General features: G+C 40.7%; 1 protein-coding gene across 13 annotated transcripts in view; it reads left to right on the forward strand.

Annotated features, from left to right (window-relative positions):
* plx (PTB_TBC1D1_like and TBC domain-containing protein plx) overlaps positions 1–15,643 on the forward strand; it is a 186,222-nt gene extending 170,579 nt beyond the window's left edge. For 12 of the 13 annotated variants that reach the window (XM_067758941.1, XM_067758942.1, XM_067758952.1 and 9 more), the window contains 8 exons: positions 2,335–2,909; positions 6,369–6,587; positions 6,893–7,801; positions 7,883–8,028; positions 11,114–11,706; positions 11,782–12,204; positions 14,075–14,221; positions 14,277–15,643. In XM_067758941.1, coding sequence (XP_067615042.1) covers positions 2,335–2,909; positions 6,369–6,587; positions 6,893–7,801; positions 7,883–8,028; positions 11,114–11,706; positions 11,782–12,204; positions 14,075–14,221; positions 14,277–15,497 — 4,233 coding nt within the window. In that variant the 3' untranslated portion in view covers positions 15,498–15,643. The remainder of the gene's footprint in view (positions 1–2,334; positions 2,910–6,368; positions 6,588–6,892; positions 7,802–7,882; positions 8,029–11,113; positions 11,707–11,781; positions 12,205–14,074; positions 14,222–14,276) is intronic. The other variant, XM_067758943.1, reaches the window with a different exon arrangement.
* Positions 15,644–17,367: the final 1,724 nt, after the last annotated feature.

Genomic DNA, 17,367 nt, shown 5'->3' on the forward strand with positions numbered 1-17,367 from the left:
TCTCTCTTTTTGTACTACTTCTTATCTCATCCTGTGCCCATGCTTCTGTATCAACCTCATGCTATCCCACTTCCGTTTGATCTTTCTCCTCCTTATCATTCCCGCGTTAGTCACCCATGCCACCTATTGGATACAATTTTATCATATACATTAGACTGGGTCGATTTATTAACCGATATCGCGCCATCGATTTTTCGATAGGATTTGGGCTCAGGAAAAAAAGTTCCACTACGCATGCCCAAAAAAACAATTTTTGAGCCTGCGAAAAAAAATGGCAAAAGGGTAAATTTTTCGAACAAAACCCAAAAAATATTTTTTTTTTAAAACTGTTGTAAAAAGGTTGGCGATAATAGTTTAAAAGAAATATTTTTTGGGTTTTGGGGAGTGTTTTGGTCGAAAAATTGACCCTTTCGCCATTTTTTTTTCGCAGGCTCGAAAATTGTTTGTTTTGCGTATGCGTAGTGGAACTTTTTTTCCTGAGCCCAAATCCTATCGAAAAAGCGATGGCGCGATATCGGTTAACTTCCGTCCATACTAATCGACTCAGGTTAATATACAAAGCTATTCACTCAAGTAAGCTTTTGAGGTTTCATGCCAACCTTGGCCACATTTTTTTTTTCGACACCCTTCACGTGACTATGATTACACCTCCGAAATACGCCTATCATTAAAATCGTATCTTGCGTTTAAAATGCTTAACGTTAAGACACATTTCACGTCTAGCCAAAGCTCTTAATCCACATCTGCGGAACCATATCTTGGTAATTTTTTTTTTTTTTGTAGTCAGTTTCAACTGGACGGCTCAATAGAGGCCTTTCATAGACTGAATGTGCTCACTGTGTTTGACGACCAAAACAGTTAGGTACCAGGACTCAACACAATAAACCTTATTTCTCTTGGGAAATAAAACAATTTTTCTGGAGCCTTGATCGAACTCGCTAGCGCAGGACACGAACACAAAAAGTGCTCAACGGTTTCGACGCTTTGAACATGCTTTACCGTATAATACTCCTTGAGTAAGCGGCAGTACTCTGGACTATGTTACCAGGGTATTAGATTGTCCTGTTGAGGCTTACAACGTGATATTAAAATTGACCTCGGGACGAAGACTACGGGGGATTGGACAATGGCGATCGTACATATGTGCAAAATTTTGTTCCGCAAAACAAAAGTCCATCACACCTTTCCTAAGACCATCTTCTCACTGCCCTCAAGGTACATATCTATTCTGACTCGGCGACCATTTTTTCCAAGTGTTGCTTATAAAATATATTATGGCTCACAGTGGGGAGTATCGGGATTAGATAACCATCTTCACAGACGGCTGGAGGCTTTTCGGCTATCGACGGTAACATCGAAATTGTTAAAGAATTGCAGAGAGTATACCTTGTACGTCATAGTTATACTCCTTTGGCTGTAGCCTTTCGACAATATGAGATGGCTTTCTTCCATTCTTAAGATGATTGGGCGGAAAATAACCAGATAAACTATTTTGTTTAATTGTCATATAGGATATAAAGCCTCTTCGCTTTAATAGCAATCGTTTTTTAAATCATTGAACCGAGATTTATGCTACATCAGTCCCGCTGAATTCAGTTCTGGCTAGAATCAAAACTTTGATTACATCATTGACATTCTCCTAGAATGGGTTTGATTTCAGTGTTATCACAGGTCAGTTGGGCCTATGGTATATAGTTGACTTCCGCATCTGATCTGTCTGTTTATCCAAGTCTTCAGATATGGCTAGGAACTGACGTCGCTCCTGCCATCTTTTAGCATGATTTGCTATTTCCCAGCAATTTTTATGATTCAAACATAACATCTTGAGATATCATTCTTTGAATACAGACGGGGTAAGACGCGGCCATCGTGAAAGGCTGTTTAAATCTGTGGAACCAAAGGATTGAGTGCCAAAAAAAATCGTCCCGCGGTAGCAGGGTACCAAAAGGTGGTAGTACCAGAACGTACCGGATTTGTATCCGGAAAAGACTGCCCACATCTTTATCGTTAATACAACGACAACAACTGCCCAAATTCGTAACACCCCTAAACCTGCGCATTGTTTCCGTACTTTTCACGATTTGTCAAGCTAGTTTGTCGCTGGCACTCATTGGAGCTAAGTAAGAAAGTTACATATACATTATGGGCAAGGGACGGATGTGACAGCTGTAACTCGGAAATATATTTTTAAAAGGTTTTCAACTTTTTTAAACTCGAAATTAACAAAATGTATGCATGCAAACTAAAGAAGTTTCACTTCAAATACTCCAAAAGAGTAAATAATCTTAAAACGCACTTCTCATCTCTCACTGAACAAACGCATCCCTCTTTCAGGTGCACATTCCAACGTCTACCTCAGCGCAAAGTAATTTGTCGCTTTTAGCCGATATCTCACCAAATCACACGCACTTTTTCGAAGTTATGTATGTGGGTAAAATTCGTGTCTCACACAAACGTGTGCCCTTCTCATTTATCGATGATGCTTTACCCAAGTTCAAGGCGTACGATGCACAACGAACGCGTCTAATGCAGTTGACTGCCGCCGCTACGCCATCCATTACAACAGCGTCGGGAACAGCAACAAATCGTAAACTTTCATTGAATGTCGAGTCAACCAATGCCAATTGTAGTAGCATAATAACTTTTGACCTTAAAAATACTTCGCTCAAAGAGAACGACGAGAATGAGGAGATTGCAGCACAATCAGTGGAGGCAGAAGCGGTTACAGCAACAGAGGCAGAAGCAGGAACGTTAACGGCGACTGTAACAGAAACTGCGATGGAAAATAAAACGAAAGAAGAAGTTGCAGAAACTGTAGAGGATGAGCCAAAAGCTGTGGAAAAAGAAAATAAATCACCGCGTCGTTTAATGCGCGGCCTGAGTCAGACCGAATTTCCTGTTATAAAAGAGTAAGTGTCTATGAACATTTAAGATTATGGATTTATTGTACTGCTATTTGCTATATTTTTGTGTAAGGGAAAAGACACCAATGTTACCTATTAGAAGAAAACTTAATATTATTAGAAGAAAATTAACTATCAGGAATATAGTTCCTTTAAAACCCTAGGAAGTCAATATCATGGTCTAAGAAGGTTATAGTGCTTCTGCTTCTAAGTTTAATTACATCAAGACTGTGAGTACCCTTGTGTCTCAAAAAGTTATGTACTATGGCTCGAAAATAAATTCCTAGGATGACTAACCCCATTCAGAAGCACCGAAGAAGGTAAAGTATTTTTCCAGCTGTTTTTTCCCCTCACACTCTGTGGCAGCCGGCGGGTATCGATAAGAATATTTTCTGAGCCGGAAAGCTGGCCTAGCCAACGAAAGGGTGACATAGCCACCAGATCCAGTGTATGTTTATTGCTGGTACACGTCAACATAAAATCAGCTTCCATAACCACCGTCATCACCGCACACACTTCTGTAAGTCCTTCGAAGCTCGCTTCGTTCTGTCCATATACTAAGAAATTCGGTTAAGAAAGAGTTATAACATTGAATTTTCACGATTTCTCCGGATCCAGATCTGGTATTTAGTACATAGTCTATGGTTCTACGTACCAGAATGACTAGGGTTTTACCCAACCAAGTGCTGTCACTTTAGCATCCATCTGTCAATCCCGCCACATTCCCCTTGAATATGTTTTTCTCTGGAACAGCTCTACTCATCAACCGAAATCCGGACCGGGAGATTATTTCCGCTGCTTATGCCAGAAAGAGATCCTTTCTCAAATTTCATAGAGCATATGTGTATTCCTGCATCTTGCTCAAAAGGATGACCTCCAGCTGCAGTTGCATCGCACAGCTACAGCACAAAGCATATCTTCAACAGTCAGAATAAATGCCGAACACTACACTCCAATTCAAATGCTAACCAAACAGTTTCTGGAAACACGCGTCACTCTAGCTCAACTTCGATCTGGGTACTGTAATAGGTTAAACTCTTACCTATCCAGAATCAACCCCGACATACAAAGATGTGTCCCCACATCACACCAACCATCCCTTCAATTGTAGTGTGGAACCAACGCCTCTAATACCCCTCTCATTATGGTCTACCCCTGTTGAAACAGCAATTTTCCCTGGACTCCCGTTAGAGGACATTGGTGACAATTTGTGATTGGTCACACCTATTGGATGGAGCGAAGCACTGCTACAACAACAGCACACTCCAATTCATTATTATTACCGCTCGCAGCACCCCCTGTGACTGTACAACTTCGCTACAACAAGCGCAGCACATCCTCAATGGAATGTCGACAAGCATAGCCCTTTTCACTCCCATCCGATCCCTTGGACCTTGATGCTCCACCCTACAACACACATGTGTGACAAGGGCGAACAAAAGCGCAACTTGCCAAATTCTCGCATTAATCACTGATTCCGCGTAGTGTACTGCGATTCAATTGCAACCGGCTGTCGGGGAAGATTGCGTAAATAACAGATTTTATGAAAGGATACAGCATTTCAATCGCCGTCATCCGCCCCGACTTTCATAACTATAGTGGACATATCGTCCATTCATTTGTTTCCAGGAAGGGGGAATATAAAGTAATTTTTTGTCAGTACCTTCGGTCTTATGCTCGTAGGAAGCGGGTCAGCCTTTAGTAGAAATCTGCAGGGGTGATATGTTATGCGTAGGTGGGTAATATTGGCCTTAAAGATAATTTCCATACCACTAGAATAATCCCAAAACGCCAACACATTACTGCGTCCAAAGTGGGGCTCACGGCATTGATATTAAGAACCGAATGCGCAACGACTTGCTGTGTTACACAACTACTTCTAGGCCAGGTCGTTTACTATGTGAGAACCAAAAAGAATTTTTTGTGGGGATGGTTTCAATTTAATGATGGGCATAAGGGGGGTTGAAGGCCTAGCTATTCATGAAGGGGCCGAGATAGGATGGAAGAATTGTCTAAGTTGACGTATCATTTATCACTCACCACATCGTATATTCAGCATCGACGTAGGCCTGAGAAAATTGGATCGGCTGCATTCCAAGCTGCAGATAGAACACATCGTAATGGGGTCTATACGAAGTCACAAAATCCGTAAATAGAGGAATGCTGGTCATTAAACAATTACTTAGGCGGTTCGACACTAGGCCACTCAAACTTACGGCGTATGCGCATGACGCTTCAGTCATAATAAGTTACAGCTGACTGCCAACAATCAGCTCTCTGATGGAACATGCACTTTGGGATGTACATGCCTGGGCATCTGGAGTCGTATTAACCGCCAACGCGGAAAAAACCGATCTAGTATTATGTACAAGGAAATGCAAGGTTGCAAATTGGACAAGGCCTAAGCTGGGAGGGGTAAACCTTTAATAAAAGTAATTATACTAGATAGTACGTTCTCTTGGAAACACCATGTAGAAGAATGAGCCTCTCTGACACTGTCTGCATGCAAGAGAATGCTAGGATGCCGATGGCGACATTTGTTTTGTGGACATTGATTGGAATACCGGGAGCTCTAAAAACTGCCCCAACAGCATCATTACATGCTTTTCTGCACATCCCACCTGTAGACCTAATGACCAAGAATATAGCGGCAACTGCAAGAATACTTAGTTTATAGTGTCAGCAGTATAGCATCACCTAATATGTTTCGAACAGACTACATGGTCCCGTGCCTGAACCTCGGAAAAGGTCGTTGGAGGTTGGCGCAAGGTATTCACGGGTATACCGATAGTTCCAAATTAACGAAGAGGGTCGGGTCTGCTGTTTATTATGTTGATCTAGAAATAAATAGAACCTACAGGCTATCAGATCACTGTAGTGTCTATTGGCTACCGGTTTGTAAACGCCTTAACTCAGCAAATGAATAGAAAACGACCTATCTCAGAAACCTTTAAAACCACCTTAAAACGGGAGTTGAATGAAGGCCACCTTATCCCAACATAAAGTCAACACATTTACAGCTGAGATAGAAAATTTTTGAAAAAAGTATATGGGATAAGGTGTTCTTCAAAGAAGTTCTGAGAGAGGACTGCGGACAAGATTTTCCGCTACAATACAATACGATACTATTATCATCCTTTTCGGACTCGATATTGATATATTCTACTCTCTACTTTAAGAACGATGTCTTCAGGTATTCGTATCAAGTAGAAGAATGGAAAATTAAGGGTCATAATTGGTATATTACTGGTCCTGTCGTTTAATCAGATATGACTTTTTCCCTAAGATCTTGAAATTTTTTTTTTTAAATTCGGTGAAGTAATTATTTCTGGTCCGAAATACCAAAGCTCTATGAGATCCATTGTTTACGTTTCTATGTGCAGTAAAAATGTTGAATTTTTGAAAAAAAAAAATCTAATTAAAACCCTTATCCCTTTAAAAAAAAAACAACAAAAATGCTAACAGTACCGCAGCTGAAGAAGAAAAGGACAAGGATCCCACAGACACGAAAGTTGCATCAAATGTTATAGTCAACAAACATCCATCACCGCCACGTCGAGCAGCAGCGGAAGAAGAAGATACAAAAGAGCAGCAAGCATCACAGCAACAAGAGGAAAACACAACAACAGCAACACAACAACAAACTACAATACCACAACAACCAGCGTATGCAACGCTTGATAAGTGAGTAGGATGTGTTTGGCGTTTTGTAGCTACACTTCCTGCGTTATGCGACAACCCAATGTTCCTGTGTTATTGGATTTTTTTGTTATATTTTTACGCTCAGTTGATTGCATTTAAGATTTTTTTGCTTATTTTTCTGCTCTTTTTGTTGTTTCTTCGATAACCTTTTTTTGCTGCTTTTATCCTTTGCTGCACGGGCATGTTTAAAAAACAAAACAAGTTTGTCTATCCTACCTGGCTTTTAGTTATGTTTCTCACATTCCATATCCTAATATGTTTCTTTCTCCTTTTCCTTCCTCTCACAGCATCCCCAGACAACGCGATCGTTCCGCCTCATACGGCTGCATACCACCCTATGTGGAGCAGAATCGTACAATGGTCTTCCTTGTGGGCCGTTCCGATTTACGTCTCATCTCGCCAGATCGTAAGCAAGTGTTACTCTATAAGGACTTCAAAGATGTTGCAAGCTGCGCACAAGGTCAAAAAAATCCAGATCACTTTGGCATTATTTGTCGTGAGGTGCATAATGATGGCTATATTGGTTATGTATTCAAATGTCAATCGGATCATGTATGCGATGATATAGTCGCAGCCATTTCACAAGCTTTCGTAACATGCGCCGAACAAAAAAAGAAAGAAGCAGCACAAATTTTCTCTTGCGACCATTGTCCTATGTTGTGGTATCACAAACTCTGCACCGACGTTGAGGGTTTGAGTGAGAAGAAGACACAAGCAATGATATTTCGACGCATAGAATCACTAACCGATGATGAGCAGGATATGATTTGGGCTAAATATTATGGTTCGGAAAAGACGAGCTCTCCGCTAGCGGAACAAAATCAATTTTTAATGATGCTTTTACGTGCGCATTGTGAATCACGTCAACAGCGTCATGTACACGATACGGCTGAAAATCGTTCGGAGTTTTTGAATCAGTACTTGGGAGGTAGCACCATTTTCATGAAAGCTAAACGTTCGCTTACAAACTCATTTGATCATTTGCTCAAACGCAAGGCATCTAAGGATGATATTGGTGTGCCACATAGTTTAGTACATCAATTACGCGAAAATTCAGTTGAACCACAATCGCAGGCTGCTAGTCGTAGTGACAATGATACACCACCAGAGGGTTTCCGTTCGCGTTCAAATACCATAACTGGCGCTAGTCCTAATAAGCCAGTTGCTGAGCACATGAAGAGTCCCATGATGGATATGTAAGTATACATTTTTTTGTTTGTAAGAATATGAGTTTATATGTATGTGCTTAAACGTTTTTGCTTTATATTTTTTTGTAGTTTCATGAAAGTTGGTAATAGTCCGCGCGAATCAGAGGCACATCAAGCGTCATGGCGTCATGCAATTTTAAATAGTGTAGTTACCCCTTCAAAGGGTATGGAAGGTGATGTCCATAGCGAATTCATGTCACCAATGAGGATTACCCGTAAGTTATAGAATTTGCTAAGTGTAAAACAATTTTCTGGCGGTGTAGGCAATCGAAAACTCGTGCAATTAGACTACAGGAGACAGTCTCAGGCAAATTGATTTTTATAGATTCCCATCTTTATTGGTTGTTTGGCAATAATTCCTGTGGTTTGACGTTTGTCGACTCTTTATTCATTTCAGGGTATATGTTTGCCACAATTAAAGGATGGGACCAACCTTTTCAATTGATAGATGACCAACCGCCAGTCTCAGGACCCCCCAGCGGGTCAGGGAGGTTAGAATATACCCTCGGCAGGTATGCCTTTAATAATGAGAGGCGACTAAAATACCAAATTGATTCAAGGGGTTGTATAGCGCAACCTTTTCAAGGTGTTGCTAGCGCAAAATATAGCTTCTCCAACCCAATTGTCAACCTCACCTACCCGTGGCGAATCCTGTTACTTTAACAGCCGAGGCTCTGGTGACCCCAAGTTCCTCAGGGATCTAGTGGGAGGGCGGGATGGCCTTAATGGTTTCATCTGGTTATACTAAATCGTTCTCGAGATGTCGGGCGGGTGCCTTAATGGTGCTTGTTACCGGAACGTACCGGATCTGCATCAGGCAAAGCACCATCAACATTAGTAACACTCCCCAAAGCGTTCGGGGAGTGTCCTTATCGCTACAACAACAACAACAACAACAGACAGTCTCAGGGAGGGAACATAAACAAAATGAGAACTAAAAAATTTGAGAATTATTAGAATAAGAAATATAGTAAAAGAGCAGGGAAGGAAAAGTAAATGTAAATCAGAAGGGGTCGGCTAGGTTGATTAGGCCAAGCCGATAAACGATTTTTCAGATGGAAACCTAGGACACAAATTGTCCAATTGTGACGCTCTGTACGTTCTCTATTTCTTGCTATTCCAGATACCGTGAAAAGAACTTCTTAATTAAATCAATAAATATAGCTATCGTTTTAAATGCTTAGGTACCTTGAGAAAGGTTTTATCTATAATGTACTAACTATTGCTGGTCATTCGCATCAGATTCTGGATACTATGCTCCTCATCAATACACCCGCAGGTACCACAGTAATTCTATGAAGTAACGTCCATTCCAGCGGTATGCCCGTTAATCAAACCATGCTAAGTGCCGTGGCAGGGATGATGTTTGTTTGTCATAGCTTCGAAGTCTCGCACGTGAAGAGGCGATTTGGACGTTCGTACCTCTCCTAGCCAGTTCCTATGCTTAATTTTCCTGGCTGCCGCTACCAAGTTAAAGGCCACCTTGGCCACCCATTTTTATCTATTTTGTTACCACATTTTCCAACACTATGGACACATTCAGTCTATGTGAGGTCCTCACGGCTATGCGACAACGATAAGATGGGCGATAAGACGAAAAAAAAACATAAGCCAGTCTTGGATATTTTCTCCAGAGGGCTGAAAACGCCTGTCGTCGCAAACACTGCGCGGCTAAACTTAATGTGACCGCATGATTCTACCTCGTCGTTTTCTATTTTGTAGGTTATTAGGGCGCACCACACGGACAGTGTTAACACTTCAAGTATTATGGTTAAATGATGGAGCCCTGACAGTCTCCCTAGCTCCAGTAGGCAACAAGTGGCTAGGAAAACTTCGACACCTAACAATAGATGGTGCCAGCCCAGAGTTTGCTTAGCTCACACGATGCTTACCTGTCAAGAAGTAAAGAAAAAGTTGTCAGAAGAATTCCAAATTCTCTAACGGCAGCCTAGTGACAGTTTGTTATGATTTGCGTATCCCCTGGCCTCATATAACTTTTATTAAAAAGTAGTTCGATACCATTGCGTGTGTGGTCAAGCAACCCCTGACAGCCCTTGAACTTACGTTGACAGAGCTTAGAGTAAATAATCAATTTCCTAACAGTTAACGCGGCCCAAGATAAAGGCGACACCATTTGTCAGGCCAAATGGCCAACTCCCCTAACCCTTTCGTGCAGTCTTGATCCATCTGTGAACATGTTCAACCTGTATTAAATTCCACAACCCCTTTCCTCCCTAGATAGGATATGAGTGCTGGATCTAGCAACAGCAAGAGGATTACTGTAGTCTGTCCTGCGAGGGATGAAGTAGAAGCAGATCAGATAGTTTAGGTAAACATGATTCCCAAGCTTACATCCCGCGTCTCTAAGCTTTAATGTAGACTAGGTTGCAGCCAGTTTCCACACGTTATCAACCGGGTACAGACTCATTGCATCCCGGTCCAGTTTAGATTGTCGCACCTCCGCAACAGTTTTGAAAAGACTGCGAGTCTTTTTCTGTCATGTCATGAAAAGCTTCTCACCTAAAATGTATCTGCCTTGCATATGTTGTTCGAAGTCGACGTGGGTCTCGTCCCCCCCCCCCCCAAATTTGTAGGAAAATTAAAAAATTCGACATAAATCTCTTTGAAGGTATAACGCGTCAGGTTTTTTTTTATACATGTCCATCTTAGGAGACAAAGTTCCGAATGTTCTTCTGTACAAAAATATTTCACGAAGCAGTCCTAGTACCATAAGGTGTTAGTACGGGAGCGTATCGAATTAAACCCCCTCCCCATATCCCTAACACTTCCTAGGCGTTAAGAGAGCGTTTTTACGCTACAAAAAAGGAGAGCAGACCATCTTCTTGGGTGGAACTATAGATGATGTTGGTCCTTTGCTGCATACTCATATGGTACGTTCCAGAAATAGGTATGATTTAGGAACTAGCCCGACCATTTTGGAAACTATTTGATGTGACCATGTTGAACGTTCTATGTTTGTGGACCTGAATAGACTCTTACGACAGGCATGCCCGGCGCAAAAACCACCAAGACCACCACATCCGCTAAGAAGTACTATCTGTAGTAAGAGCCTCAGCTTTTTCCAATTTTACCTTGTTGTTGTTGTTGTTGTAGCGATAAGAAAAAACCCCCAAAGGCCTTGGGGATTGTTATCGAGTTGATGGTCCTAATTTTACCTCGAGAGCTATGGTTCAGATCACCTGGACAAAACGCGCAGGCATTTTATAACACAATATATGTACATATTTATCAAGTCTACTTTTATTTTACATATTTTATTTATATTTTTTTTTTTTTCAGATCGCACTCGTGGCAAACGGACACGCGAAGAACTGCGCGATCTCTGGAAGACCGCTATTCGTCAGACTATTCTTCTGAATCGCATGGAAACTGAAAATGCTATGTTGCAAGCACGTCAAAATGAAAATGAACTAAAACGTATCAAACTCGATTACGAAGAGATACTTCCCTGCGATAAGCAGCTGATTGAACGCTGGGAACAGATCATTGAGCGAGACTCCATGAAGATCGGCAATAAAAAGGATCCCAAAGTATTAGCACAAGCAATTAAAAATGGTGTACCACGTTCGAAACGTGGCGATGTTTGGACTTTCCTAGCTGATCAGCATTCCATGAATACGGCGCCAGTGGATACAAACAAATTTCCCAATTTCAATACATCCTATCACACGTTGCTCAAGAATCTCACTGAACATCAACATGCCATTTTTATCGATCTAGGACGTACTTTTCCCAATCACAAATTTTATAAGGATCCGCTTGGTCTGGGACAACTATCGCTGTTCAATTTACTAAAAGCTTACTCAATACTCGATCCAGAACTTGGTTATTGTCAGGGCTTGGGTTTCATATGCGGCATATTATTGTTGCATGTAAGTATGGTTGATTGATGGAAGTAAAATTAATGTAAACTTAGATTTTCCTCCACTTGCGTTTGGGTTTTCTAGTGTGACGAAGCAGACGCTTTCCAATTGCTCAAACATCTTATGTTTAGACGCCAGATGCGTACAAAATATTTGCCAGATATGAAAAAGTTTCAACTACAGCTGTATCAGCTTTCACGTCTCGTCAAAGATCACTTGCCTGAGTTGTATATTTGGTTGGATCAAAATGATGTATCACCAACTTTGTATGCGGCACCTTGGATTTTAACTGTTTTTAGCTCACAATTTCCGCTTGGATTTGTGGCACGTGTTTTCGATTTGCTATTTCTTGAATCTTCGGAAGTGATTTTCAAATTTGCCATCGCTTTGTTAACCGTTCACGAGGATGAATTATTGGCACGTGATAACTTTGAAGAAATTATGGATTATCTCAAGACGGTCGTACCGAAAATGGAAGCGAGCGCTATGGAGAAAATAATGAAATTGGTAAGTTTGAAAATTGGCTGAGATTATATGAGTTATTATTTAATCAGCCCAATATTTCGGATTCATTTTGTTGGGTGGAATAATTCAGAGATAATCCCTAAATAGTCCACTTTAATCTTAAAAGAATCCAAAAAGTACTGTTATAATCTGTTAAACAATCCCGAAATTGTACCGAAAACAATCTCGACAATGGTTCCAAACTGATTCGGGAACGCAACGAATTAGTCCCGAAATGATCCGGATTTTACTCCAAAAACTCCTTAAATAGTCCCGAAACGATTCTTAAATGAATTATGAAATAAACCGGAGACCGTACCCAAACTTTTCCTTTATGATCGTCAAACCAATCTCGAAGTTGTCCGAAACAATCTTGAAAAATCCTAATTTAGTTCCAAAAGCTATCCCGAAATTATACCGAAAGCATTCAAAAAATTAACCCGAAAACAATTTGGATAGTATCCTGAATATAAACGCTAGGTGATCTTACTTGGACAGCTAGAAGGTCCATTGTGATACCACATTAGATAACGGCGACGTGAACTTTAACTACTTGGAGAATTGTTGCGTAGAATCGACCCAGTTTCGAGTAAGACCGATCTCCATTCTGGATAAGTCCTTCGGAGATCCTAGGTTGCCAAGACTGAAATACTTTCGCCGTTTTCTAGCAAAATTTTGACTGTGAAGCATAAACTTTATGTGTCGATGATTGCAGCTGCCGCAAGAAGGGTTTCCAATATTTTGAGACGATGCGGGACGTCCATTTGACTGTAACCTTTTAAACCCACAATCACAATTGATAGATAGTCTTTAGTGAACCCAATTATTTCTGCCGTCCGCCTGCTATACACTTTCGGCCAGAAGGAACTCACTTCTCTACACGAGGTTGCGTCCGCCCAGCGCTTGCTTAACTAAGTCAAGGCCCATCTCTATAGGAGCAGGCCAAATATGGCACTCCAAATTCCCTACAGCCATCTACATTCAGTTCAGTTGTATCCATGCGCGCAAGGAGGTTCCCGCGACAACTGCTGGGGATATTTCTATGGCTCTACAGTTCTAAGGCTGCGGCGTTCTCCGCCTATCGCACCTAATAATATGGACTCAAGCCTCGTGCAAAGCAACATCAAAAACTAAGAAACAAGTTTTTTGAATTAGAAGCAGGTCTTCCCAAGCGGGGAGGGGTCCCATTGATTTTGCAAACAGCAGAAGCACGACGCAAATTGGGTGAGAAGGTGTTTGCGCAGTGCACTTATTTTTTATTTTTTACAGTTATATAGAAACTTAAACTGTCGGCTTATATCGTACCACCCAACCCCCTCACCACCCCCCCCCCCCCTTTACAATGCCCGTCCAACTGCGCTCGATCTGTGAACGAATACACCCCTTCGTTGCACTAGATAAGTCCCCTTCCCCAATCATCTCTCGACAGGAGGACTATTCTGAAGCTGGCACAGGGTTCAGTTGTTAGCACACTATTGTCTGTCTTATCTGAGACAAAGTAAGGTTGGTAAGAATTCTGGAACTGCCGAAGTGAGAAAGCCCATAGCTCATGTCTTATAGTCACGCAGTTATTTCTAAAGTGTTTTAAGTATGTGGTACTCCCAATAAAATTTGCTTGGACCTCGTTTTATCATCATCGATACCGACATACGCAATTTGTCCCCCAACACCAACCATCTTTTCAATTGCAATGGCGAACCGCCGCCTCCAACAACCATATCTCTCTAGTCCCACCCTATTGAAACTGCATGTATCCTTGGACTTCCGTAGGATGATATCGATGACAATTTTTGCGTGATCGCACCCAAACATTCACATTTATGAAATGTAAAATATTATGCTAAGAGTTTTGAAATAATCTCCTCTCAATCAGGTATTCACCATGGACGTCAGCAAGCAGTTGACCGAATATAACGTAGAATACAATGTCTTACAAGAAGAGATATCAACAGCCAATCACCATTTGGAGATGTTGAACCGGGAAAAGACACGAAATATGCATCTGGAACAGCAATTACAGGTATGTTATATGTGATATTCAATATATATTTAGACTCACTATATTATTCCCACAGTTTGCACAATCCTCAATCGCGCAGCTTGAGAAGACACGCTCATCCCAACAAACTCAAATTACCTCACAACAGACGCAGGTACAATCGCTCGAGCTAACCATACAATCACTTGGACATTTTGTCGCACAATTGGCTGAGCAAAATATTGAGCTTGAACTACCAGGTGATGTGCGTCGTATATTACAACAATTAGACGATTTGGAACGTCAACGGCGCAAACCACATTTCGCTGAACGCAAAATTGGCAAATCTGTTTCGTTCAATAGTCATTTGGGGTTTCCACTAAAGGTGTTAGAAGAGTTGAACGAAAAAGAAGAACATGGTTCGCCACAAAACAAGAGGAAGGAGAAGACACCTTTTTTTGAGCACACTTATGAACAATTACGACAACAACGCATCAATACGCATCAACAACTACAAAGTGGACAAATATCACCAACAAATGCGCAAACGGCAATACAACAACGTAAACCATTGCATAGCGCCAACAATTCACTCGATGATGGTAGTCAGCAACAATTGCAACAACAGCAAGTACGACCAAATCGTTTACTCGATTCACCAGACAAAAACACCAAATTTACCGAACTCAAATTGCATGATCAGTTGGAGCAACAATACGGTGGCGTTGCCAGCATACATAGTCCAATTGAGGTGGATAGTGGTGTAGGCACACCACTCAGCCCGCCTAGCACAAGCAGCAATAGTAGTAGTAGCGGGCTTAGTGCATCATCTAGTGGTACGGGCAATAGTATTTTCAGTCGTATGGGTTATAAGAATACACCAACCGCACTCTCTTCGCTCAATAGCGGACAAACGTTGTTGTATGGTGCAGGAACTGTAAGCACGACAACAACAATAAACAACATAACAATAATGAAAACAAATGGTGCTAACATAAGTAAAGTTATTCCAACTGTGGCGATCACTTTGCCGACAGATGTACCACAATCCGGCTCAGAAATGCATCCATTAAGTATGGTTGGAGAAGTGAATGTGCGTTTTAATGGTACAACACAATTGAAATCGATACGACCGATACATCATACACGCCCAATGGCCACTGTGGCAGCTGGTGTGGCTGCAGCAACAAATTCTGCATTACAAGAACAACAACAACAGCAGCAACAGAGAAGTAATGTTGTTGAAGATAACAGCACTGGCAACAACGCTGATTCTGCTCAGGCGTCAAATGCGGCTGCGTCGAATAGCCGCAGCTAACGGTTTTGATTCATAGCGAAATTTTTGCGTAGCTTTTATTAAAGAAACAATAAAATGATACAAAAAAAAAATTTACAAAAAAAAAAATTGCTGCAGTAAAGTTAAAAGTTAGAGCGTACGCCGCATGTTGCAATTCTCGTTTTTGAAAGCGTGTAATGATGAATGGAATGTAATGGTGAATGGAAGACTCAAAATTGAATAGTGCATTTTCTTTTTTTTTTTTTTTTAACTTTACTCACTAAAGTATCATCTTACTTTCTTAGCTAACTTCCTACGCCCAGCTCATTCAAACTTCTTACTACGTTCGAACATGTAACTCAATGCCACACCTACAGGTTATTTTTCTGGAAGCAAAATGATTCCAACTCTTGTTGAACGACCTGGTTTCGTAATTTCTTAGGAAGCTAGCATAATCATTTAAAGTCCACATTACGCCATTTTCTTATGTGTCGGCGTATTTTCCATACAAAATCGGTTTTAAAGTAACTTGCTGTGGTTTTAGAAATTTGAAACTAAAAATGGGAAACAGAACCCGGTTTCAATGAAACAAAAAGCCGAAAAAATCTGTTAAGTAACGCACGGATCGGGAAAATCCCTACAAAATTGAAGCTTCTTGATCAGTTTTAAGTGAAATGAATCATCTACGTGGCACATGGATATTTAGAAAATCAAACTAAATTTAAGTCTTACAATAGATTTTAAAGACAATTTGCGGGGAGCTAGAGATTTGAAACTCAAACTTTCAATCAAAAAAAATTCCGCCTCGAACTTAACTTCGAATCTTGCAAGTGATTCTTTAAAAGGTCCGCCAGAGACTTGAAGCGTGGAACATAGTTCAGATACCCGTGTTTGATGGCAATTTGTGAGTGGTCGGAATGCGGCGAAACACTGTTAACACAGCAATAACTACTTGGTCATATTAAATTATCATATCCGACAAGGGATTATCAACAGCACTCCACACAACCTTCTAGAAGTATCTTTGTCGATGTTATAACAGCTTAGTGCTTATTTCCCAACTTTCCTTCTTTGAAGTATAGCAATAAAACTCAACTCAATCTTCACATAAGGGGGGTTTTAAAACCATTGGGATACAGAAATTTCCTGCTGCTCTTAAAGTTGTATTCAATTAAGATTTTCTTCGAGCATAGCTACTGCTGAGTGGAATATTACCCTATCTAGGCTGCCGTTTCAAAATTGCCCCATCTTACATTTTTAAAACGCTATATTTCAGAATGTGTTTGCCAGGCGCCCTATCTCCGAAAACTTTTTATAAACGTCATGTCATTATTTGTTTGAAAGGCACCCTATCTCAGAACTTGTTTCAAAAACGCCCTTTCTAAGCATAAATTCAATACATTTTAACGTGAGTAGGGCGTTTAAGAAAAATGTTTTTAAATAGGAAACATATTTTGAAATAGGTGGTCTTCAACCGAATTCTGAGATAGGGCTTTTCTTAAAACAAATTCTAAAGTAGGCCGTCCTTTAAAGGTTTTCTGAGACAGATGGTTTTGCAAGTGGCAGCCGAATAGGGTGATATTTCACTCAGCAGTCGATATCTTTTCTGTGGTTTTGAGAATGCTTATTATGCAAAAGGTTTATTTCTTTTTTACATGTTCGGGTTGAGCATCTCAAAATCTTTTCAACATTAAACATTGAAGTTGACAGTTTCGTCTTCTTTTTTGCTCTTAAAAAAGGTAATATAATTTACAAAAAACGTTCGAAAACATTTTTCAGTTTTGAAAATTCGATTTATAGAAGATTTTGAGAACTTCTGAAATTTTCGATAACGTTTTTGAAATTAATTTGAAGCTACAGATCGAAAAGTCGGCACTGGCGTTACACCTCAATATGCAGCCCAATTCTAAAC

Source organism: Eurosta solidaginis, chromosome 1, assembly GCF_040869045.1.
Source record: "Eurosta solidaginis isolate ZX-2024a chromosome 1, ASM4086904v1, whole genome shotgun sequence".
Taxonomy (NCBI): Eukaryota; Metazoa; Arthropoda; class Insecta; order Diptera; family Tephritidae; genus Eurosta; species Eurosta solidaginis.